The 26,735-nt window shown below is 37.2% G+C and overlaps 2 protein-coding genes across 5 annotated transcripts in view; one reads left to right on the forward strand and one right to left on the reverse strand.

Moving 5' to 3' along the window:
• LOC131804467 (protein sidekick-like) overlaps nucleotides 1-26,735 on the reverse strand; it is a 360,538-nt gene that overhangs the window by 326,262 nt on the left and 7,541 nt on the right. For all 4 annotated transcript variants that reach the window (XM_059127399.1, XM_059127397.1, XM_059127398.1 and 1 more), the window contains exon 2: nucleotides 4,441-4,498. The gene's annotated coding sequence lies outside the window, so the exon portion shown is untranslated. The remainder of the gene's footprint in view (nucleotides 1-4,440; nucleotides 4,499-26,735) is intronic.
• Nucleotides 1,812-26,138, forward strand: LOC101891445 (palmitoleoyl-protein carboxylesterase NOTUM). The gene is made up of 4 exons (XM_011292267.3): nucleotides 1,812-2,501; nucleotides 23,599-24,271; nucleotides 24,337-24,846; nucleotides 24,913-26,138. Exons 1-4 carry the CDS (start codon nucleotides 2,406-2,408, stop codon nucleotides 25,923-25,925), a joined length of 2,292 nt encoding a protein of 763 aa, XP_011290569.1. The 5' UTR covers nucleotides 1,812-2,405; the 3' UTR covers nucleotides 25,926-26,138.

The raw sequence follows: 26,735 nt of genomic DNA on the forward strand, positions 1-26,735 counted from the left end.
TCCTGTTGGAATGTCCAAGGTCTGCGGCCAAAATGTTTGCATGTTCAAGGCTTTAATACACCCTTCAGAATATTTTCGCGATAATATTCGGCATTTATTCTGATGCCATGGTCGATTAATAGAGCGGAGAGCGACCATCGGCTGTTATGGCGGGCAATACCATCACCATGGCCGGCGCTTGAGTACTGGTGGCCAACCGAAGGTGCCCATTTTCAGCTGAACCCTTTGGCAAGTCAACACGATCATTTGGTTCGTTTACAAACTGCTGGACAACGAATGCTTTCTCTTTGGAAAAACCAAATTCGGCAGTTCACCACTTTCGGCCAAGCGAAGCTCTTTGGCTCTTTTGAGTCTATTTTCTTTCTGTTGCGGTGTAAGTTCTTGTACATTTTGAAATTTCAATGGATTTACCCCGAGCTCATTTTTCAATATTTGCCGAATGGAATATTGCGATATGTTCAGCTCACGAGCCATTTTTCGGCCACTGCGTCGTGTTTCGATCAAGTCGCTTCTTAACTTTTCGAACCATTTCTTCCGTCCACTTCCTACGCTACCAGTATCACGGTAACGAGCGATGGTATGAGACACAAAAGATTTATTCACATTTAAATGCTGGAGTGCTCTAACGGTAGCCACTGGTGGTTTTCCACCCAAATATAAAGAAATCACGCTTGAGTTCCATCACGAATCACTTTTTTTCTGGAAAATTCTCACCAAAATGCTTTAATACGCTTGTAAACTATATGAGCTGTCACTGGAATAATTTTAAGAGCTGTCGGACGAGTGGCTTTGTAATGACAGCAGTCTGAAATTGGTTGCAGTTTTTTTTTTCATCTCACCCTGTATAAGAATTCTACCGGAAAGAACCTTGACATGTATTTAATCCATGTCCAGCAAGTATATGCAAGGATACTACGACGAGAGACATAAATGCGTATTCAAACAAGGCTTAACATGGATATACGAGAATAATACTGAGCGAGACATTAATAAATAGGAATGTGTGAACAATACTCCACAAGGATATACAACAAGATATAAGTAGATCAGAACAAGGCAAAAACATAATTTTGAATATATTTTTTCGTTAGAAATCATGGCAATTTCGCAGTCACAATTTTTAACTTATTTCACAAAATCAAAAGATCGAAAAGTCAATTTTTTTTGGGAGACAAGAAGCGAATCCAAAAGTGGATTTACAGTACGACTATGTATCCTAATCCGATCAATAACATTTTTGCATTAATTATATATCTCTCTTTTAAACTACTTAGTTTTCCAGTTATGTATGAATGTGAGGTACCCATGCAATGTCCAATGCGACATGCTAATCCCATTGAAACGACGCCGCACTACAACCACCACCCACAAACCTCAATGCGGAGCATATATGCTCAAGTATACTCAATCAACAAAACACACTCACATTACCGTAATCGGATTCTACAATTTTCTTTATTCCTCTTTCGATGTTCAATTATTATTTTTGTTGTTATTTCGCTCATTCTAAACAAATCGTTTGACCTGCTATGGCTGCTGGAAAACCCGAAGAAAAAACGTAAACAATGCAACAGATTTGTTTGAGAATGAGTGTGGCTGGTTCGTTTCCAAGTTGTTTCTTCTCGCGTTTCAGTCCCAACGTGTTCTTACAACAATTGTCGATTCTCTCTTCAGCGCTCTCCCTCTCTCTCTCTCTGTTTTTTTTGTTGTAAAAAGAGCAACACTCTACCTGTGACGGTTTCCTTGTCGATTTCCTTTTCTTGCTGTGCCACCAAAAAAGAAAAGATTACCGATCAATGCCGCCGCCGCCTTCGTATTTGTCTGATCTTTTTCGGGGGTTTTGGTTGTGTTTTGTTTTAGAGCGCGCGCGTCGTTGGTAGATCACTTCACGAAGTCACCAGTGTCGTTCATTCCGTAACGATTGATCAAGCTGAACGGATGTGTGTTCGGTAGAAAAATTTGTTCTGCAAAAAACGTTACATTTTCAAAATAAAACAAGAAGACAAAACGATTTCGATTCGCCGCATCGTATTAGCTTCGCGGTAACGGAAAATAAATCGTTTGATGTTAAAGTGTTAATTGATCTACTTTCAAACAAAGCAAAAAATAAGAAAAAAAAAAAAACGTCAACTCATTTGCAATGTAAAGAAGAAAAGTGAGTGAAAAATCTGAAAAAACAACTTCAAAGGAGAAAAAAATCAAATTTGTCCAGCCAAAAAGAAGTGCGAAAAATAAATGGAGGAGAAATTGTAAAAAATAATTAGAATCTTTGTTAAAAAAAATCGATTACAATAAGTGAAATTGGTGATAATGTTTGAAATATTTTGACCACAAATAGATAAAGAAATCGGAAAATTTCTTGAAAATAAAATCGCAAAAAAAAAGGAATAATTTTTAAGGAAAAAATGTCAAATTTGAAGGAATTTTATGAAATATCAGACCATACTTGCAACGTCATGAATCCTGAAACTTTTAAATGGATTAAAAATAATCATTCGGAGGTAAGTTTTTGGATTTTTTTTTAATTGTCATAAAATCAATATTGACTTTGTTGGAAAAAAAAGCCAATGAAACGTCAAAAAGAAAATAAATGAGATGATTTTAATTAGAACAAGTTTAAGCAAATATGCCTACAGCAGCACCTTAAAAATAAATAATATTCAAACAACCCCTGAAGTTTGCAAGATTGACACTTCATTGTTAACCTACTCATTTTTAGGTGATTTTGTTTATATTTCTTGGTATTTTGGAAGCATTTCTTCTTCGGAGGCTCTGCAATGATTTGCTCTACAAATGATCTAATTCTCTTCGACTTCGGGAGATCTAATCCTCTTTGTTACTTTGGACATAAAATCCTAGCTTCTAGCATTGTTGAAGTGAGGAGCTCGATAAAATACTTGAGAAATATTACATCAAATGACATATTGACTTTATACCTGCTACAGCAAAAGGAAGGTTTCTACAGCTTTCAGAAAAACTCGGAGATACCACCTTACATGCGAAATACGGGGTTTGTTGTGCCGTTAGATCATTCAACCCATAATTGAATGCACATTTTAAATTTGATACGGTCTTACTCGCGCAGTAAAGTTCTTATATTGACCAATTATTCACAGATGATTCCGTTCAAATTTTATTTTTGGTTCGATATTTAGTTTAAACAAAAATAGTTGTTGGAAAGTGGCGGCGTAATGTCTTGGCTTCATTTTTAGGCATGAGAGGATAAATATATAGCCAGAACGGGATATCAGGAGGCAGAAGGACCAATGAAAAAGTGGCATCTTCCCAAAGAGTTAAATTTTTGTAGGATACGAAGTGTTCCCGACATTATGTTTAGCCATGAGGATAAATATTTTGTCGGGACTTAAGTATTGAACGCCACTCAAGCAGAGTTGTCCTTGAAAGGTCTGGAGGCCAGAAAATTGACAAGATCTTTACTTAAGGAGGACTTGCCATTTGTTGTGTATTGCACTGATTGGAATCTGCAGCTAGATAAATGCAAATTTATTGAAAATAGGAGCGCAGTGACTTCATGTTTAGACATGATTCAAGTTTAGACATAAGAGAAGTATTGGGCGCCACTTTATGAAAGCGCTGAAAAGAAGTATTACAGCTTCGTGTTTTCATATGAAAGGATTAATATTTTGTCAGGACGGAAGTATAGGGGACTACTTACCGTAATTTGCCGATGATAAGATGAAGGGAGAATTAACAAGAAGAAGGACTGAAATTCTTCAACAGATCTGATGGACTTGCCATTTGAGTGATATCGCAGAGCAGTGACTTCGAGTTTAGATAAGTTAGGTTTAATATTTAGCCAAGAAGAAGCAGAAGGAAAAGTATTGGGTGCCACGTAAACTGAGTAATCTACAATAGAGCTGGAGGAGAGCGAATCAACAAAATCCGAATTTACGGATTACTGAAATTGTTAAACGCTTAGAAAGTGGGTGTGCAGTATCCTGATTTATACTAACAGATAAGGTGAGGAGTTCGATTTAATCTGTACCAAATTTTATTTTTGAAGCAAATTTCAGTGCTCCTAAACTCCTTGGCAGTTGTGTGGATATGTGTAAAAATGGCAGAACAGTGGTTTAGACATAAGAGGATCAATGCTTGGTCAAGACGGATGTGAGTCAAACCACAAATTCATCTATGTTAGAGCTGGAGAAAAGACAATTGATAGGAATTTTGAAACAGGGCTGGTGGAAATGGTGTGGTCTTGAGAAAAAAGAACTCGCAGAGTAATAATTTTAGGACCTCTGGATTTCTAAAACAGAACAGAAGGACTTGAAAATATTATGAGTAGGGATGAACCCAATTTGCTTGTAATTTAAATATTATTTTGTATGTCGATGGTGAATTACGTTTCCAACTTAGTGGACGGAATATCGCTTTTGAGCTTGTCAGCTTTAGAAAATCTAGTTTTAAAAGACCACTTACCAAAATGTGATTATAGTTTTCCACTTTCCAATCGAGAATTGATGAGGGAGGATGATTTCTGAAAATATATATATAAAAATAATATTTTTAAATTTAATTTTAAAAACTTAATTGTCACAAAGAAGTAAGAGAAAACAATTATGTTTCCTGAAAAAGAGTATTGCAAACGATGGGTAATGGCGAATTTTCGAATATTTAATGGCTACAAAGAAGCAGTGAAAGCAAATATTTTTTTAAATTGAAGTCAACAAAAAAGTCGAGTTTTCGATTTTGTGCAGTTAGCTAAAAGTGGATTTTTGCCTTTGGTTTTTTAAAAGAAGTCGATAAAGATCCTTTCAATTTTATATTTTTAAGGTGCATTTCTGCCAGACAAATGACAAGATCTATTGTTGACTTGAAAATCGATTTTAGACTCTCCAATTCCAAAAGTCGATTAATCGAAGGTCTATGTACGAATACCTACGTAAGTCGTAATATTCAAATTCTTTTAAATCAAATCAAGGGAAGATGGGTTTCTTCGATTTTGAGCCTCAAAATCGAATAATTTCGGCATGGAGTACAATTTCTTGCTGAGAGACAGCGCGATAGAGAACGAAAATTTATTTTGGCAAATTCTGCACCTAAAGTGAAAAGCTCCTTTACCCAAAATTGCATAACAATCGGACAACAATTTTTAGGTCAAGTGAACCATGCCAAACGTTTAAATCTGAGACTTCCGCCAATTTCCCTCTTTGCATTGTTGCCTAGGATTTGAAAAAACCAAATGGACCATAACATTTTAATTAAATATATCCATTCATAATTTATTTTCAAACGAAAATTGAAAACTGAGATCTATCCACCCCCCCTTGATTTAATCGCCAAATATCTTCATCATATCTTTGTCACATTAGTTAATCGAACTATAAAATTGCTTGCTATCATAATTGCTGGTCATATATCAAATTTTTCAAAAACGTTTGTTGTATTTTATTTCTCTATTTCACAAAAAACAAAAAAAACCAAAACGCCAACCGCAATAGAACTACTGCTGCTGCGGTTGTTGCCATTCAATTACGCTCATATTTCAGCTGTCATGGAATTTATGAATATAAATATAGACAACTTAATTTGAAACTATTATTAAAAAGCTTATAGGCATCAATAGTTTTTCATAGATAGATAGCTTGAGCGAGCGGGTTTTCTGCTTCAAAGGCTTTGAATAACGCCGCCAACGTCAATAACTTTGAAGAAAAAAAAGTACGGCGAAAAAATCAAAGCCAACGATTTAGTTGGGATAGTGTGTTGGTAGGGGTGGCGGGGGTATTTGCTAGACAACCCAGCTATCTGCTGGCTATATAGAGCGTTGTAAAGATTGAAGGCAAGTGGTTGTTGCTTGTTTGGACTTAACTTGATTACTGGCTGGCTGGTTGGCTGGTCAATCGTTGAGAGAAAACCACAATTTGTGTATAGATTTCCTTGGCAAAGACAAAAACAGCAGCAGCAGCAACAACAACAACAACATTGCAATGATATTATCTCGTAAAGCCATAACAACTACAGCGGCAACAACAACAAGAAATTAGGTAGCAAATCCCTTAAATTATAATCAATTTAAAGGAATCCGCGCATACTAAATATTTTGCGTGCAACTTTATTATAAACAACTCAAGTTGGCGGCAATGCAACAACAGCACCAACAACAACAAATCAAATGACCGGCTAAATACAAAGTGGAAGCCGCAGCAATAACCTCAAAACAATACTGATAACAACAACAAAGTATGCCATATTCAAAATGCTAAGCGAAGGAAAAAAAAAGAAATGGAGAAGAATAATGCAACAAGGTTGGCAAGAACCCTCATCACACAGCAGCCAACCAGCCGGCCGACCGGCCAGAGACAGACATCCAAAATACCTAAGGATGATGGCAGGCAGGCAGGCAGGCCGTAAGTCCAACCAGCCAGCCAGCCAGCCACCAAGTCCTCATAAACCAAGTCAAAGCCATAATAATAAGAATAACAACAAAAACTCGTCGCTTGCGCTGAAAGTCAGACAAACGTCCAAGCATATCGCCAAGTCTTGATGTTGAAGTTTATTTGTCTCGTTGGACGATTTTATGTCTGCATAAAAGCCCACAAAAAAAAGGTTAAAGCCAAAAAGGCAAGAAGATGTAGGCAACAAAAAATTATGATGGTATGGATGCAACAACAACAGCTACAGCGGCGGGAACAACAAAATATCCAAGAGGAAAACAACACTCCACAGACACTCCAATTCAAGCTGGCCGCCATTTAGCCCCGGCAACCAACCAACCGGCCAGCCAGCCAGCCGGCCATTCAGTTCGACACAACCTAACTAACCTTCTTCCAAAAGCCACCGACCGATGATCGTACATCCAGTCAGCCAACCATCCAACCAGCCAGCCAGCCATTCAGCCGACAGCGATAGCAGCTACTGTTTACCGCCAAAGAAAAGATCAATGGGCGCATGCGCCCATTGATATATACGACAACCGTAAAGATGAGGATGGCGATTACGATGACGAGATGTTTTCTCGTTTTTATTTCTTCTTCCCTGCTGTTGCAGCAGCAGCAGCAGGCCGGCACTCTTGTAGTTGCCTTGCCGCTCAAACATGGGTATTTTTTCCAACTCTTGTCCACTTGACTTTCTTTTAATAATAATACAGCATCGCATAGCATTTTAAGCGGCACTTGGAAATGTGCAAAAATGTCAGGTCTTTAAAGGTATGGGTTCATTGCAAGGGATCGCATGCTGATTTCGAGGGGACAAATGACTTAACTTTAGGGAATCTTTTTTTTTAAATTAGGCTAAGTTGGAAATGACAATCATAGAAAATTAGGTTTTTAATAAAACCTTTAGGCTTTTACACATAAGGGCACTTTTTTATAAAAAAAAATCTATTGAATTTAAGGCAGGAAAATGTCGATGGTCCCATATTTGGCTTTCAAAAAATCGCTGTTATCAAAACTATTGGTTAGTTGAAAAGGGGAATAAACTTAACAATTCGTTTCAGGATAAGTTTTCTCAGAGAGACCTTTTTCAGAACATCCATTTCAAATGTCCTTAACAGGATGTTTATAAAACTTTAATAGCTTCTGGGGCACAGTATCTGTTTTTTCGAATTCGGACCTATTAGAGAATTTCCTTCAAAAACATGTTGCCCAGCAAAAAAGCCCTCCAAAATTCTTTTTTGAACGACTAAAGCGACGAAAACTCAAAATAGGGGGTAATATCTTTCTGGGTAGGAATAATAAGGGACATATATAGAAATCCATCGAGGGGTCTTCTGAATAAACTAGATTTTCTAGGGGGCTTTGGAAGACCGTCTTCAGTACAGAGAACATATTCAAAAGGAAGGTCGAAGCAAGACCTCTGAAGAACACCTCCCAATGCTTTTCTGTTCATTGAACATCTCCTTAAGGTCTTCTGTTTATAGACTTCATCTAAAGCTCTAGGGGGCTGTGGAAGGCTGTCTTTAGTTCAGAGAATATATTAAAATGAAAGTTCAAGGTTTTTCGGAAGACGTCTGAAGCTGTTTTGTCCATTGAACACCTCCTTAAGGTCTTCTGTCTATAGATGTTATCTAAAAGCTCTTCGGTGTATAAAGGAAGCTATTCCGTCCATAGAACACCCCTAGACGACCTCGACAAGGTCTTCCGTCTACAGGGAGCCTCTAATAAATCTTCTGTCTACAGACAACCCCTAAAGTTATTTAGTCTATTGAAATCTATTGATATTTGGAAATTTGTCTATAGAGGACCTCTTAAAGCTCTAATGTTAAAAGACCTCTAAAAGGTCTCAAAACCCCCTAAAAGTTCTTTAGCTCTTCTATGTTTAGAAGACCTATACAAGTTCTTCCTCCTCTTCTTTGGGCCCTCTAAAAGTACATCCGTGGATACTTCACCTCTAAAGCTTGTATGTGTACAGAATACCTGTGAAGCTCTTATGTCTACATAACACATCTAAAAGCTTTTCTGTATACATATGACAGCTTTATCGTCTTCTGTATATTAAGGACCTTTAATAGGCACTCAGTCCATAGAAAACCTATAAAGGAGCTTCTGTCTATATAAGCTCTTTATTTCACAGAAGGCCTCGCAAAGTTCATCTGTCTGTGTATGGAGAGCCTCTAAATGCTCTTCTATGTATATAGGAAATCGAAAAGCTTTTATGTCTAATGAAGACTTCGGAAGCTCTTCTGTCTAAAGAGGAGATCTTAAAGCTATTTTGCTCATAGCCGACTTCCACAAAATATTCTGTTTACAAAGGACTACGGAAAGCACTTTTGTGTGTAAAGCTCTGTTGTCCATAAACAACTTATAAAAATTCTCCTGTCCATAGGTTGCATCCAAAAGTCCCCCTACCCTCTTCAATTTTTCTATAAAAGTTATATTCAAAGACTTCAATCAATAGAATAGTTCCTGCTGGTCCTCTCTGTCTGTAGAGATGCTTTAGAAGTTATTCTCTCTATGTAAGAACTTTTGAAAATCTTTCAGCTTTATAAGACCTCTGAAGAAGACTTGTGAAAGGCCTTCTGTCCATATAAGACCTCAAAAACGTTACCTATTTTTAGAAGAACTCTAAAAAAAACTTGACCGATGTATGACCTTTAAAATACCTCCTAGCTTTAGACGATCTCTTGTAGGTCTTCTTTGTAAAAAATAACTGTACAAAGTATTCTATCTTCAGGAGGCCGGTATTTGGTGCTGTAAAAGATCTGCAAGACATTTTTTGCCTTGAGATGACCCTAAAAGATTATTTGGCTGTTGACGGCCTATAGAAGGCTTTCTTTCTCCATAGAAGACCTTTAGAAGATTTTGAAGATGTTTTTTCTATAAACTTTTCTCCTTAGAAGTCCATTTAAAAGATAGAGAAACTCTAAAAAGTCCTTCAAGAAATATTTTCAAATTAGAGGGCCTTTAAGGTGTCTTCTAGAAGAAGACATTTTTTCTATAAACATTTGTCCTTAGAAGTCCATTTAAAAGATAGAGAATCTCTAAAAAGTCCTTCAAGAAATTAGAGGGCCTTTAAGGTGTCTTCTAAAGATAGAAAACAAATTGAAGTCATTTCCAGTAAATATAGGATCTTTGAGAGCTCTTCTATGGATATTAGATTTATAACTGATCTTCCTTAGAATAATATCTTCAGCATGAGTTCAACAGATTATCCAGGTTTTCAAATAGAACATTTATCTAGTAATTAACTTTAAAGGGTGCTTCCTGCCTAGAAATACTTCAAGAAGAAGGGTTTTTTTTTGCCGATACTAGGCTCCTTAGTCCATTAGATGCCCTCCCCTCCAAATCCACAATTTGTTTCACTGTAAAAAGTCCTCAAAACTTAATTTCAGAACAAAAAAAACGATTGCCGAAAACCAAGTGAAAAAAACATCAGCAACAACAACAACATTGTCCGGTCCAATGGACAATTGTTGTTGTTTTTATTGTTTTTTTTGTCATTGTATTCTGTTATTATTGTTGTTCAGTTCATATAACTCAACGTGTCTTGCTCACGTCTCCTCCTCATCCTCGTCGCCTTCTTCTGCATCATCTTTGTTTTTGTTTTGTTTAATTCCTTCTTTGCAACATGCCGACAAACCGGGCGGTAGAATACAAAGTAAAAAACGGCACGGGCTTAGCGCGTTCAGCTTAAGTTATATCTCTTTGAACCTCTTAATACAAGAGAATCACCAAGGTACACACACACACATACACACAACAACTTTAAAACAAAACGCGTGCGCGCACACACAGATTCGTTTGGGGGTATTTCGAAAATACGTTTTAACCATCCATGGATGGAGGCGCAAAACAATGGCCAACTGAGGCGAAAATCGTACAAACTGAAATTCAATGGATGGGCAAACATACCTACATACATACACACATGCACCAACTGTTTATGTGTGTGTATTTCTTGCCATGTTTTTTTTTTTTTTGGCTTGCTTTCCTTTGACTGTTCTTATTTATGCCATAAACCTTTTTCGTTGATTTTTTTTGCTGTCTTTCATTTGAGAAATGTATCAGCTTCCGAATTACCTGTTTCGCCGGGTTTCTTTTGAACATTACCCAAAGCAGCAACAATACCCACAGCAGGAACAACAACAAGTACTACTACGAAAAGGATATGTGTTTTCTTTTTGCCATAGCCTTGAGGTTTTTGCATTTCTAAGGAAACCAGAAACGACATCGTTGTCTGTCTGTCTGTCTGTCTGTCTCTCGAAGCTGAGGGTAACAGGTGTTGTTGTTATTTAGTTCCATTATTACCTTGTTTCTTGGGAATTTGATTTAACCTGGCCAAGGGGGAGGAAGGGAGGGGAAACACACCGGCAAAGGAAACCAGATAATAAAATAAATCTGAGTATTCTATGAATTGTGGCGTTTTAGCATATTTTAGGTGTGATTTGGAATGTTCGAAAGTGGGGGGAACATACTATGTAAGACATATTGTGTGTGAAAGAATTGGGAATTGAATGAAAAAAAAAACATGATGGGTAGAAGGATAATGGGATTCATATAAAATAGATTACGGGTGGAAAAGTTTATGTAATCATTCTTCAAGGTCCTCCTTGAGGTTATGATGATAATTCATAATTATAGTTGGTTTAAAATAAAAAAATTCCGAATATTGTGAGATACCGTTATATGGGTGCTATACGAAATCCTGGATCTGTGCAGGAAATTTTCTGTCAATGGAGGTAGAACCCATTACGAACTCCAAATATCAAATTTGAAAGAATTCTGGTGAAAAATCAAAATAAAGAATTTCTGCAGGAAATTTTCTGTCAATGGAGGAAGTACCCATTACGAACTCCAAATCTCAAATTTGAAAGAATTCTGGTGAAAAAATCAAAATAAGGAATTTCTGCAGGAAATTTTCTGTCAATGGAGGTAGTACCCATTACGAACTCCAAATATCAAATTTGAAAGAATTCTAGTGAAAAAATCAAAATACGGAATTTGGGGTCTATACCAAAACTAGAATCTAAATATACATTTCTCTGCAGGCATGTTTCTTAAATACCAATTTACAGAAAATTCTCTTTGAAATTGTGACTAAAACGCCCAAAAAAAAAACCGGTACAGTTATATTTTGGCTATACCAAAATCGTGAACCTATATGGCCCATTCAATTCAAAAGATCTCACTTCATAGAAGACCCTTTGACTGTTTGTTTCAATGGAGGAGCTTTAGAAGGTCATTTGTCTGCAGGAAAATTCATCTGTACATACAGGGTGAGATAAAAAAACTAAAAAAAAGTCAAATCCCATAATTTTTACATTTTTTTTAAATTTTACTGAATGAAAGCAAAAATGTCGGAAATAGCATCAAATTTTAGAATAAATTTAGATTTGTTCGAATTGGTCACCTTTGGCACGAATTATGGCCTTCAAACGACCAATGAAACCATCACACGCTGCCCGAATGTTGCTCTGCGGTATTTTGGCCCGGCAAAGCGCTTGCTTGAGGTGATCAACACTTTGATATTTGTTAGTGCCAAATCACCATGACCGGCGCTTGAGTTCTGGTGGCCAAGCGAAGGTGCACACTTTCGGCAGACCTCTTTGGCAAGTAAACACGATCATTTTGTTTGTTTACAAACGAGTCTTCTTTAAATTGGAGACCTTGCTGAAGTCTTCTACAGAAAAAAATCCTTTTCAAAGGTCTAGAAATATTTTTGTTTTAATAATTTTTCCCCATATCTCCCACGACAGTCTTTAAATCTGCTTCCTTAAAATATCGAATTTTTCCACTTCCCTAATTTATTTAGATCAAATAAATTCGACCTGTTTACATTAGCCCATATCTTGAGTTAATTAATTTGTATGAATAACAAGTGGACTACTGGTTTTGCGTTAGCCTACCATCAGCGCATACATAGGCTTTCCTATTATAATTAATGCATATTCACTACTGAATTAAATTTCTATTCCGTTTTTTATGGGTCGATAATTAACACGAGTAGCATTTTAGGTTATCACCAAAAACTAATTTAATTATTTATTTTTTTATTTTCATAGGCTTTGATCTGTACCACACATTTAAATAAACGTTTTGTCGATCGCCCTACCATATTTAGATTACTTGGGGAAAGGGGATGGGGGGTGAGAGAACGGGTATCTCTCAGCCCTATATCGCCCGGTGTACATCTTGTGGCGGCCTGTCACAGTGTTTTCCATATAAACCAAATTTAAACAAACATTTCTTAATTAACTTGGACAAAATGCACAAACAAACACACACACACACTCACACACATAGATCACTACGTTTTTGTAGCAAATAAACATTAAGGCGGCCTTTTTTGTCTCAGCTTTGATTTTTACCGCTTTTTCTCGTGATTGGTAGTGGCAGCGGCAGCGGTGGTGGTGCTGGTGCTGGTGGAGGCATTGTTAGTGGTGATTATAATATTATTTTATTTTTTTTTTTGCCCTATCCCGAAACAAATCCACCGCAGATCAAAAGGCCTACAAATAATTAAGCAAAGCAAATAGCCCACACCAATCAAAGCAACAAAAGCGCGGGCGACCAGCAGCAGCAGCAGTAGCTATCAAATACAAAGTAGATAGCTGTCGTCGTCGTTCGGCAGCTTGGCTTGACAAACGTCAGCAGCACAATTTCATTTCAACGCATCAAATTCAATTTGAATAAAATTCAAATGAACGGCGTCTGCCAGACATTCTAAATTGATTTCATAGCGCCAGTGATTAGGCCGAAAAGGGGTGATGATAAAACGGCTAATAGACAGACGTCTGACGTCCAACAAGTTTGAAGCCGCCCTTTTTTGTCTTTGGCTCAAATGCGGGCACTTGAAAAGGGCCGCTTGTTCATCTTGATGAGATAGATGTCGTACACAGTAGCTGTGATCGGCTTTGTGCCTGCGCGCGCGCAAATAAAACCAAAAGAGAGCAACAAAATACAGACAGACAAACTTTGTGTAAAATACGTGGTTTGGTTTAATTTTTGTTGTTGTTTTTTTTTTTTTCGTTGTTAAACAACAAATACTGCTTTTGTTTTAAATGTTTTGTTCTTGCCCATAAGCTAACCTTTGTCGGACTTTGATCTTTGCCGCCACCGTCAAGTTCCTAACGCCAAAGGTAACGTTAAAATGGGTTTTAAAGCCAAAGTATTGGTGATATTGTTGTTATGCTTTGGAGATTGCTAATCAAGCTTGTCGGAAATGATCAATACGTAAAGTCTGTAACGGATATTTGGAAAATAACTTACAAGGAAAGAGTTTGTGGTTCGAGCTATGGAGGAAACCCTAATAAAAAAAGAAGATATTATCTGTTTTGGAAGATTTCTTTGAGAATACTCTTTTTAAAGAAGATCCCTAAGAGGTCTTCTCCATCCCTTACACTCTCTAAATTGTTGGGGTCTTCTCTTTCTAGAATATATCTAAGATGTATTTTCTCTATAGAAGACCTTCTTCTCTTTTTTTAAATGCCTAAAAGGATTTTCTTAAAGAATACTTTCCAACAGGCCTGCTTAAAGCGCCAATCTCAATGGGAAACTATTTTTTCTATAGGAGATCTTTGAAAACCTATCTGTCTCTAGAACACTATCAAAATAACTTTGATCCATAGAAGACCTCTAAAAGTTTTTTCTGTCTGAATATATAAAATACTCTCAATAAGTCTGCTTCTATAGGATACCTTTTGAATATATTTTTATAGACGATTATCCAAGGACCTTTTACTAAATAAAACCTTTCAGAGGACTTCTTCTTTGTAAAGACCTTTTTGAGGTACTTTTTTCCGTTGAGAAAGTCTTTCAATTGTATTTTTATAATACAAGGCCTTTACAAGGTATTTTTACAACATATTTTTACTAGAAGATCTTTTGCCTGGAAGTCCTTCAAAAGATTCCTGAATTTTTTTGTGTGAAAGACCTTTAGAGGTTCTTCTAGCCCTTTAGAAGTATCTTCTGTAGAGATGGCCTTTAAATGACCCACTCTCTGTCAAAGAAACCTGTCAAAGAGACCTGTCAAAGTTCTTCTTCCTACGGGAGACATTTTTTCCCTTCTATAGAATACCTTTCAAATTTCTTGCATATATATAGAATACCTTTAAGGGCCCTTTAAGACTCTCGGGAAACATCCAACTTTCTATAGGAGACCTTCAAAAGATATTCTTCAATTGCAGACCTTCTTCCTATAGAAGATTTGTAGAAGATCCGTAGGCCATTCAAATGTCTTTCCTATATAGAAGACCTTTATGGCAAGTTTCCTCTGTAGAGGCCTTTAAAGAATATGTTCTCTAAAGAAGATCTTCAAAGGCTATCTCTCTATTAAAGGCCGTAAAAGGTCTTTCCTCTAAAGTCTTTCCTTTTATCTAAATAAAATAGCTTTTGTTTATATTTAAATGATCTTACCTATATAGGAGAGCTTTTAGATGTCTAACCCTATTGAAAGACCTTAAATAGGTCTTATCTTATCTTGGAGACCTTTAAAATTTATTGTCTTCATTGACGGTCTTTAAGGGGTTTTATATCCTTGGGCGACCATTGACATATCTTCTTTACATAGAGCACCTGTTAGAGGTTTCCCTATATAAAAACCCTTTAAAAGATATTTTTTTCCGGAGAAGATCTTAAGATTTTCTCCCTATATAAGACCTTCAAGAATCTTTCTCCCCATATGAGCTCTCTAAAAAGCCTTCAAGAGATCTTCCTTCTAAAAAAAGGTCTATAAGAAGTGTTCTCTCCACAGAAGACATTAAGAAGCCTTCCGCCTATAGATGAGCTTTAAGATGTCTTTTATTGATAGGAAACCCTTGTAGGTTTCTGAATAATATTTAAAAGGAATAGAATAAATTTCAGTGGCCTTCTTTCCATAAAATGTCTTTTAGAGATCTGCCCTCCATAGATGGCCTTCAAGAGGTCTCCCCTCTATTGAAGACGTTTAGGAGTCATCTTCCTATAGAATATACTTGAGATGTCTTTTATTGATAGGAAACCTTTGAGGATTGTGGATGGAGTTTGCCCACAATAGAATAAATTTTAAAGAGCTTCTTGCTTTCTTAAGAGATCTGGTCTTTAAGAGATCTGGTCTCCATAGAAGACAAAGTCTTTAAGATACCTGATCTCTATAGAAGACATTTAAGAGGTATTTTCTAATTAAAACACATTTAAAGATCCATATGAGGTCTTCTTTTAAGAAAAGACCTATATGATCTCCTTTCTGTTATTTCATATTAGATAATATTTTCAAAAGGATAAGTTTGATTTCCATAAAAAAAAACCTTAAGAAAGTTTATTTATGCCTCTCATAAAATTCTTGTAAAACGATTTGACGGCGAAATTGGAATTTTACTCTGTTTTCTTTTTTAAAAAATATCTCAATTGATTCTCTGCACATATACATCCAGATATAGATATTCCCACTATTCATGTAAGCGTACGTCTGAATACCCATTCATTTGTAATCCACAGCTGACTTCGTACAATAGAACACATCACTCACTCACTAACTCTCTAACCACCCACCCATTCATCCATCCATCCATCCATTCACCATGTTCTTGTCATCTATTTTGAATGTTGACAAGGTTGTGCGCTCTCTCGCCCGATTGTGACATTTTAATTACCATTTGACAATAAACAACCGCAACTTTGGTTCCCCGGTAATTTACAACATTCCTTGGAAGCAGAAACAAGTCAGTCAGCCAGCCAGCCAGTCATACATTCATTCATTCAGGCAGTCCGACAGACAGTTAGACAAGTGGACAGACATTTTGACAAGATACATGGATTTGTTGTTCTATAAAACAAAAACAAAAACCACAGCGGCGCTATTGTGAGTAAAAGTAGGAAAATAATTTCAAGATCTGAGAAGGAGCTAGAGAGAGAGAGAGAGCAAGAGAGAAAAGTGAAAGAGAATCAGTAGTTAATTAAATCAAGTTTTTTAAACCCACCACCTTGAAAAGGGGGGAATATTAACATTGTCATTCCGTTTGTAACATACCTAAATATTCGTCGTAGACCCCATAAAGGATATATATTCATGATCAGCATGATATTCTAAGTCGATTTAACGATGTCCGTCTGTCTGTCGAAATCACGATACAGCCCACATTATCTGACGTAGCGCTTCAAAATTTCGCAGAAAAAATTGTATTGTGTCTAGGATGGTTGGTATTAAAAATGAGATATAACCCCCATATAACGATACCTCCCGATACTCGTAATTTTGATGATTTTAGCCCCATTTTTTCACGGATTTGTGTAAAATTTGGTATTTGTAGGTCAGCTGCGATGGCGAAACATTGTATGTATCGGTCCACATTTTGGTATAACCACCATATAACAGTATCTCCCGATATTCGGTATTTTGATGCTTTTTGTAAAAAATTTATAAAAAAAAGTTTTCTTTACCCAATGGTGGAGGGTATTAAAAGTTCGGCCCGGCCGAAACTAAATGTTTTTTTACTTGTTTTGATATTTATTTTGTTGTGGTTGTTGTTGTTGTTGCCTCCGCCTGCCGCACATTACTATCAACATCAATCAATGATCGCGTAGCTTGTTGTTGTTTTTGTTTGTCTCAATGATTGACCGACTGACTGTCTTGGCTGACAGAATAAATGCAGCAACGTCAGCGCAAGAAAACTCTTTGATCCAAGGCCTGGCCCGACAAGCGGCAGCCAGCTAAGGCGTATTAATTAAATGGCGCTTGTTGGACAACAATAACAATAACAGCAACAACAGCAACAGACGAGAAAGAAAACAAATCAAAGAACAAAGTCTAGAACCAGTGATCGTGGAAAATGTTTTCAATGTGTCAAGGCACCCAAGCAATCAGCCCCTCTCCTACACCTCCCCTCCCCCCACACACACCCTTCCCCAAACGTCTTATAATAAATTATATTAATTAAAATTTTATTGACAATATTCTAAGTTTGTGCTATTCTCTGGCCCATTTATAATTAATATGTGTGCTATATTAAATTGGACCCTAAGCAAATGGACGAACTGACTGGGTGACCGACCGCCTGATCTTTAATGTTATTTTTTAGTTGGCGGCTGGCGGCTAGAGAACAGAAACATTTGCGGCAGCTTTAAACGTGATCGTGATTTGTTTAATTAAAGCAATTTGTTGTTCCTGGTGGCGCCATCTACCAGCACCACCAGAGCACGCCAGCAACAACACCCATATGTCATTAATTACATAGACGAGTTGTTGTTCTCCGGACAGTTGTAGTGCAAATTTTGCCGCCAGCATCTCATTTAGCAGCTACAGAAACAACGTTACTAGCGAATTTTTTTCTTAGCTTAATTAAGCCGCTCATAACAGAAAATTGTTCGGTGTTTCTTTTTTCTTGTTTACCATTTTAATCGATTGGCTTTAAGAATTCACACTTTAACACTTTTAAGCCTTTCATAAGTTGGCTTTAATTAGCATTTATATAAGTGTGGTATTTATGGAATGTTGTTGGATTTCAAACAGTAGCGAATTGGTAGCATTTGCCGATATAAATATTTAAAGATAGTTCGAACGCAGTTTGACAGTTTCTAATGTCTACAAAATTAATAAGTTTTAAGAAATGTTTTATACACACACATATTTTCCAGATTTTCTATCCATAGAAGACCTATGAGGTAGCTCCTATTTGTGGGAGATCTATTGAAGAAATTCCATACCTAGAAAACCTTAAGGAGACCTTTTGGGGGTAGGTTATCTATCTGTTCATAATAATTCCTTTCATAAGCAAAATTCTTGTCGACGAGTCGCAGGTTTCTTAGGCTTCCCATGGAACTTAAATAGAAAAGCAAAAAAAATGGCATATTTAGCAAATTTAGAAATTTGTGTGAAGTAAATCAGACCAAATATGATCGCTATTGAATGGTTAGTATAGCGGTCTTAACTTATCGAAAGCACCCGAAGACTTTATACCACAGTGTAGCGTAGATTTTGGAAACTACAGACAATACTCCAATCAGAAAAAGAAATTCGGAATATTTCTGGACCTAAAGGGCCATGATGGTCCTTCTGAAGATGTTTAACTGGCCGTTTTTGCAGGGAAAAAACACTTCATTCCCAAAGGTTTTTGGAAGATCTTCTCTCCAAACGATCTGTGCCTGTCTTTCTCTGCAGAATACCGTTAACGATTTTACTTCCACATGACCATTGATAGGTATTCTCTCCATAGACATTATGCATATTTTTAAGACCTAAAAAGCCACGATGATCCTTCTGAAGACGTTTAACTAGTCTTCTTTGAAAAAAACCTTCATTCTTGAAAACTGTGACTTCTCGGCAGAAAACTTTTAAGAACCTTTTTCCACACGGCCATGAAACTTTCGGAAGGCCTTCTATCTCTCTTCCAAAAATATGTTAATTTTTGGAAGATCTTCTCTCCATAGGACAAAAATGTCTGTTAATGTTTTTTCTGAAATTACCTGTTAATCGCCCTTCACTTCCTACGAATTTTAGAATATCTTATCTCTCTCCGCACAAACTTCCGAAGGCACTCTCAGTTTTCAAAAAATCGTTTCCATATCTTCTTTCCACAGGAGCTTCCCATGGCGTTCTCTCTTGATCTCTCTCTAATTTCAAATGTTTTGGAAGATCTTCTCTACAGATTTCTTTTGGAAGACCTTCTCTTCAGATAACCTTCGTAATATCTTTCCTCTACAAGTCGCTTCAGACCGATGACCTTGGAAGGACTTTTTTCTAGGAGAACTTCAGAAGGCCTTCTATCACAAGGCCTCCAAGAGTTCTTCAACCTGAATTAAGGAATTATTAAGCCCAGAAGGCCAATAAAATACTCTGTCTGGATGCTATTTAAAATATGGTATTGTTCAACTTTTCTTTCCGAAAAGACCTTTTAAAACTGTTTAGTTATGGTCTTCCATGTAGATGATATATAAGAAAAGTTGAGTTTGAGGTTGTCTTTTGTGTAGAAAATCTTCAAAAGATTGTTTGCCCCGAAGAACCCTGAAATTGTCTCTACCCAGAAGCATTTCTGTTCCTTTTCTACAAGACATGCAGAATGCATCCTGCCCTGTAGATATTTAAAAGGTTTTTATAAGTCTTTTGTTTCGGATCATTTTCTTGATAAAAATAATAATCTTCGCCAATAACCGAGCTATTGCTTACTGGGAGGCAAACTTTCTTTCAAAATGTTAAAGTACATAGATCTGATCCATAATACCCTCAATAAAATGCAATACACCAGGTCAAGAGGCTGAAAATGAACCCCACACCAATACTGACCCCCCACCGTGCTTCACTGTAGACTTCATATTTTTGGCAAGGAGCGCTTCATTTGCCTTTTTCCATACATAAGGTCTGCCATCTAAACCAAAAAGGTGGAATTTGCTCTCGTCCGTGAACAGCACATTCTTCCAAAACGAAAAATCTTTTCATATATGTGCTCCTTGGCAAATCACAATCTTACTTCTTGATTTCGCTTACTGGGTAGAGGTTTATGTCTAGCTCTTCTTCCATTGTAATTCGACATATGCAGTATATGTCTTATTGTTTGAGAGCAACATACTTTTCCCAAATCCTTTTCAGCAATTTTTGCGAGCTTCGGTGCACTCAAAAATGAATCCTTTTTGATCTGCCGTAAAATATACTTCTCATCACTCAAGGTAAATATTTTATTATTTGCCTTTTTTAATTAATTTTCTACAAATCCATCTATTTTGAACCGTTTTATGATGTACTGAACTGTAGATCGGCTTTTTTATTTTTTTAATATTTACGTCAGTAAATTTCACAACACGTGGACATTGGTGGTAAATAAGTATTTAGGAACTTTCCCAAATACCTTTTCCAACAATTGCGTGAAGTTAGACGGAGTTCGAAACAAGGTTGCCATATAAATAATGTAGGCTGTACTAGTTTAGATTTTGAATAGAAATTTGGTGAGTTTTGGAATAAATGCCATTATTCTATTAAATAAATAAGCTTTTTTTTTCTATGGCTAGTTCTATTACCCTATACACTAATAAAAAATATAGTTTTCTTCTGGGAGTGAATTTGATAACAATCATATATTGCATGAAAGAAAATTGTTTGCTAAGTGTACGATTTTCGCTTGGCGCTCCTCTAAAAAGGTCTTAAGAGAATCGATCTAGTCTATATTTAGTTCAATACACCTGAAATAACTATGATCCATTTTCGAGCAACTCAAGCTTCGCGTAGCGATACATATTATTATCTGCGCGACAACACCTCTTTCACATTCCAAGTCTGCTTCTCTCTTATCAAGAAATTGTAAATTCCAATTCAAACAATATTTCATTCATTCATGCATGCCCAAAACACTAGTAGAGGGGAATTCCAAACATTCCATTTAATGATGATGATGATAGGTAAGGTGCCTACGTACCTATCTCTAAAAGTAAACTAGATGGCGGGGGAAAGGAGAGAGAGAGAGAGGAGGAGGCGCTCATTGCTAGACAACAAAAAACAACATTGCAATAAAATAGCATTATTTCAATTTGCTGCAATCGGAAACAAAAAAATTCCGCTTAGTGTCATTACTTTTCTCTACAAAGCCCCACATTTCATTGCGGCTGGTTATTGATTTTGTTAAATACACAAATTACGAAAATCCTTAAACGATAATACCCACCGAACTCGCTCTCTCTAACCCTACGTTACCTGCCAGCCAAAAGATCCACCAAAAAAATTGTTTGTGGTAATTATTTACTTCGTCATTGTCAAAGATCATGATGATTATGATGAACAGCAACAACAATAACAACTACAGCAACATTATGATCATCAACAGTTGTTGTTCACCGTCGTCGTAGTCGTCGTCATCATCATCATCGTCAACATTGTCGGTTAAATGTCTTTGATCTTATCGTAAAGCTTCTTGCTCGCATTTTGATCAAAGCGAGTTTTTCCGCCAAAGTGGTAGAGTAACAGAAAAGACAATAATAATAACAAATAACAAGAAAACAGCAACAACGCCAACAAAAACAACGACAATGAAGACGAAAACGACGACGACAAAAACGATTCACAACTCACAACAATAACAACCACTACCATCAGCAGCAGCAGCTCCATCCAGCACCAACCAATACTACCAATCACGTTGTTGTTGTTATTGTTGTTGCAACAACATGACGTTGTGGAATGAAGAGGAATAACCAGAAAACAAAGATACTCATCGCATGCCACATTCATAAACAAAAACAAGTCGTCATAGTACACATTTTTCTTTCATGTTAAATTTATTTTGACGAAAGAGAGAGAAAGAGAGCGAGAGAGTGGGATAGAGAACTGAACTGACCAATATAATTTATCTCCGAATGGCATAATGAAGTTTAAGAGAGCATATTGTAAGAGCAGTCAGATACGTAGTATTAAAGAGTTAATCCAGATTTTAACAGACTTTGTCGAGATAGTATATCGTAAAAAAGATGGGCAAAATAATGAAAGAGATATTTTAAGAGAATTTTGAATTAACTTTCCTGTGTTGAATTTTAACTCATTTAAAAATTTCTAAAATATTACCAACATAAGCTCAAAACTTATTTTATAAACACAATTATAGAATATTATTCGTATATGTCTGTTTATTAATGTAAAGTATGACAGAGAATAAGAGACATCAACGCTAGCTTGCATATTTGCCCATCTACGATCTTAAACCAATTTTCGCCCAGGCTGAACTCATTTCAGCATCCATCTTGAGGATAACTTACAGTAGCTCCAAGCGAATCTCTTACACTTAGCAAACAATCTTCTTTCATGAAATATATATGTTTAAAATTCACTACCAGAAGAAAATTTTACTTTTTTTATTTATTTAACAAAATAATGGCATTTATTCTAAAACTCACCAAGTTCTATGCAAAAGCTGAACTCGTACAGCTTACATTTATACGGCAACCCTGTTTCGAAATGTGTCCAACTTTACACGATTGTTGGAAAATGTATTTGGAGTAGTACATAAGAGCTAATTTAGCACAAATTTCCACAAGTTGTGTTATTTACTAACGTAAATATTAAAAAAATAAAAAATTGGAAGGCAACGAGGACAAACCGCTGTTGAAGTGAAAAACCATAAATCTAAGCTAAGTGAGATATTTGAGATTGTTAATAGAAGCCGTTCTAAAGTTCAGTACATCATAAAACTGTTCAAAACAGATGGATGTGTAGAAAATAAGTCCAAAACGGCAAATAATAAAATATTTACCTTAAGTGTTGACGAGTATATTTTACGTCAGATCAAAATGGATCCATTTTTGAGTGCATCGAAACTCGCAAAAATTGCTGAAAAGGATTTGAGAAAAGTATGTTGCCCTCAAGCAATAAGAAATATAAATATATATAACTAGACATTCCTCTAATCAGTAAGCGAAATCAAGAAGTAAGATTGCGATTTGCCAAAGAGCACATATATGAAAAGATTTTTCATTTTGGAAGAATGTGCTGTTCCCGGACGAGAGCAACTTTAACCTTTTTGGTTTAGATGGCAGACCATATGCATGGAAAAAGGCAAATGAAGCGCTCCTTGCCAAAAATATGCCTACAGTGAAGTACGGTGGTGGGTCAGTAATGTTGTGGGGTTCATTTTGAGCCTCTGGACCAGGTGCATACCCTCATATTTTATTGAGGGTATTATGGATCCAATTCCGAAATTTCTTAATTTCTCTATTTCATTTGAATTAAATTCGAGCCTCGTTTGCTCGTTTTTAAGTGAGAGTAAAATCCTCACCAAAATCGAACATATTCTACTCTGAGTACTCTTTTAGTTTTTGTCGTTCCGTCGTTGTGTTTGAAGTGAAGTGCCTAAATGTATACTATAATAATGCAAAATGTGGAAATGAGTGCGACAACCAATATTTAAAAAAAAACTTGGATTGAAAAATTAAACCATTTTTCTAAGTATCTTCCTAAAACCCCTATCCAAATGGCCAACTTTTCTCTAACCGTTGAAATATAAAAATTTTAAAAATAAATAAAAGAACGTATACTTTAAAGCTTCCTAAATGCATTTACTCATTTTGTTTTTGATTACCTTTAGCAAAATTTGTTATTTTCTGTTTGTTTTTAAATTCCCAGTTTCCACTATACTGCAAGGCTATTATATCGAAACATTTTGTTTGGGGTTGCTACCAAACACGACGACACTGTTAAATTTACCAAGAAAAATCATGTCTCACCCTGTATTTTTCTTTCCTTTCATTGCAGACACCAATCACAGCCAGCAACAAAAACAACCCATCATCATTAGCAGAGACCAAAACCTACACGAATAGCCAAACAACACACCACCCCACATCCTCTTCACAAACAACGCCACAAATCATCATTCCAACAATGCCTAAATGTCTGTGCCATCGATACAATCCACACAGGGTGGCCATGTGTCACAGGGTGCTACAACTAACTCAACTCCTCATGCTATTCACACTTGCCATCGTCTGCAGTGGGAACTGTTTAGTCAAAGCTGCCCCCTCACACCAAAGTCATTTGCGCAGTCGACATGCAGCCCTTGTCTCGCCGCTGTTGCTCCACAATCCGTCGTTGGCGAATTCTCTAAATGCCTCGAGTGGAGACCAACCGAGTACTTTTTTGGAAAATAATTCTGTGCATGGCCACAATAGTCATGCGACGCATGCCCATGGTGAACATGGTGGTGGGGGAGTGAGGGCCTTGAAGCGGGCCCTGCTTTCGAATCGCAGCATTGTCTGCAACGATGGTACGGCAATGAGTTTCTATTTGCGCAAGAATCCCAACTCCAAGAAATGGATTGTCTTTCTAGAAGGCGGTTGGCATTGCTATGATGTGAGAACGTGTCGGGCACGGTGGAATCGTCTGAGGCATCTGATGACCTCCACCGATTGGCCAGAGACGAGAGATGGTAAGTGTTGAAAATTTTGTGAATGAGGGAGAAATTCAATTAACATATTCTTTTTTTTTTTCCAGTTGGAGGCATTTTATCGCCGCTGCCTGAGGAAAATCCCTATTGGCACAGTGCCAATCATGTTTTGGTGCCCTACTGCAGCAGTGATTCGTGGTCTGGCACCAACTCGACACTCGACCATTCTTCGGAGTTTCCTTTCCGTTTTATGGGAGCTTTGATACTAAAACAAGTCATTGCCGATCTAATACCCATGGGTTTGGGTCGTGTACCAGGTGCTGAACTGCTGCTGGTGGGTTCCTCCGCCGGTGGTTTGGGTGTGATGTTAAATTTGGATCGTATTGCCCATTATTTGCAAGTGGAACGTAAGCTACAAGTGACGGTGAGAGGTGTTAGCGATTCGGGTTGGTTTTTGGATCGTGAGCCCTATACACCTTCGGCTGTGGCGTCCAGTGAGGCTGTGCGCCAGGGTTGGTCGCTGTGGAAGGGTTTACTGCCCGAGGCCTGTGTGGAACAGTACAAATCGGAACCATGGAGGTGTTATTTTGGCTATAGACTCTATCCCACCTTGAAAAGTAAGTTGGAAGTGATTTTTTGAAAATAAATGGACTATTAATAATTGTTTTCTCCCTCAATTCCAGCTCCCCTCTTTGTGTTCCAATGGCTTTTCGATGAGGCCCAAATGCGGGCGGATAATGTGGCGGCGCCTGTTACACCTCATCAATGGAATTATATTCATGCCATGGGTGGAGCATTGCGCTCCTCCTTGGATAATGTTACGGCAGTATTTGCCCCCTCCTGCATAGGCCATGCGGTGCTTTCCAAACGTGAATGGCTATCCTTGAAAATTGATGACATTTCTCTGCCCACAGCCCTTAGATGTTGGGAACATTCAACTCGGCCACGCAAGAAGCGTCATGATAAGCTGAAACGTTCTACAGAGGCCACCATCAATCACAAGGACTCCAAGAGGCGCCATGAGAAGCAACGTAACCATCAGAAGCAAAATGCCAACAATGTGGAGCGTAAACGTCTAACTAAAGCAGAGCGGGAAGAGCGCAAACGTTTGCGCCATGAACAACAGAAGAGGCGAGAAGAAAGACGCAATCGCCGTAAAAACAACATGGCCGATCAGGGCGCTGTGGATCATGAGAGCAATCTCACAAATGCCATACGACCGGGAGAGAATTCCACAGATATACAGAGGCAACAGCGGCGGGAACAAAAACGTAAACGCAACGAACAGGAGAAGTTGCGGAGAAAACACAAGAAACGCCAGAGGCGTCGAAAGGAACATAATACCACAGACACCTCATACCCGGAAAGAGAATTGCAAAAGGAACAACCGGTTATGGTGGTGGTGGAGAAACGGCGTAACAATACCTCGAAAATAAATCGTCGCAGTGGGGTGCCCCGGGTGCCAGAAAGGTGTTCCCTACGTCTCTTGGAACGTTGCAGTTGGCCACAATGCAATCATTCCTGTCCCACCCTAACCAATCCGGTGACGGGGGAGGAGATGCGATTTCTTGAACTACTGGCATCCTTTGGACTGGATATTGAGGCTGTGGCAACAGCTTTGGGTGTGGATATGCAAACCCTTAATAACATGGATCGAACGGAATTGGTGAATTTACTAACACAGCAGGTCAGCTGATCTGGTGGAAACAACTCCACTTGAGGGTGGTGTGGAACAAGCAATCCAAAGTAATTAAAGAAACCAACAAGCAACGAAAAAAAACAAACAAGAGATTAAACCAGAGATTTTCGCTTACCAAAAAGAAAACCGATGATAAGACGAGAAAATTCAAATGTCAGAATTACCTCAAGGAGCAAAACTAAAGAAAATACTCTCTTCAAAAAAAGAAAATGGTGCTGCCATTGCTGCTGGACAAACAAAGGTGTTGAATGCTGGCCAAAAATAAACAAAAGAAAAGCTTAAACGTAAATCTCTTCTATGTAACCAAAAGCTTCAAAACAAACAACAACAACAAAACAAATCCCCATAACTTATAACAACAACAAATCAAAGATATTGAATATTTTTTTTAATTTGTATATTTTTTGTAAATATTTGCCAATTTTGTGGCATGGCTATTTTTTAAGTTTCGTAAAAGTTCAAATTAATTTTTAGGAGTATTTCTAATTTAAGAGGGCGAGATGTTAGATGGATAAGACGCTAGTGGACTTAAGTTGTAAAATTGTAAATAATAGTTTAGTTTTAAGTATAAGAGCTTAGAGTGGATTGGAATTCGAAGCTATTGTTTTGGAGATGTCGGTGTTTAAAAATTAAGATGTTATGGAAAAAGAAAAAGAGAGAGAGAGAGAAATTGAGGAAGAAGAGCTTTTGATCCTAAGAAATAGTTTAAATAGACTTGCCTAATTTAAAACGGCTTTGATAAGTAATGGGAAAATCGCCAGATTTTCTAATAGACTTAGAAAAACAGACCCGCTCTAGGACTACAAT

Source organism: Musca domestica, unplaced genomic scaffold (assembly GCF_030504385.1).
Source record: "Musca domestica strain aabys unplaced genomic scaffold, Musca_domestica.polishedcontigs.V.1.1 45, whole genome shotgun sequence".
NCBI classification, from domain to species: Eukaryota; Metazoa; Arthropoda; class Insecta; order Diptera; family Muscidae; genus Musca; species Musca domestica.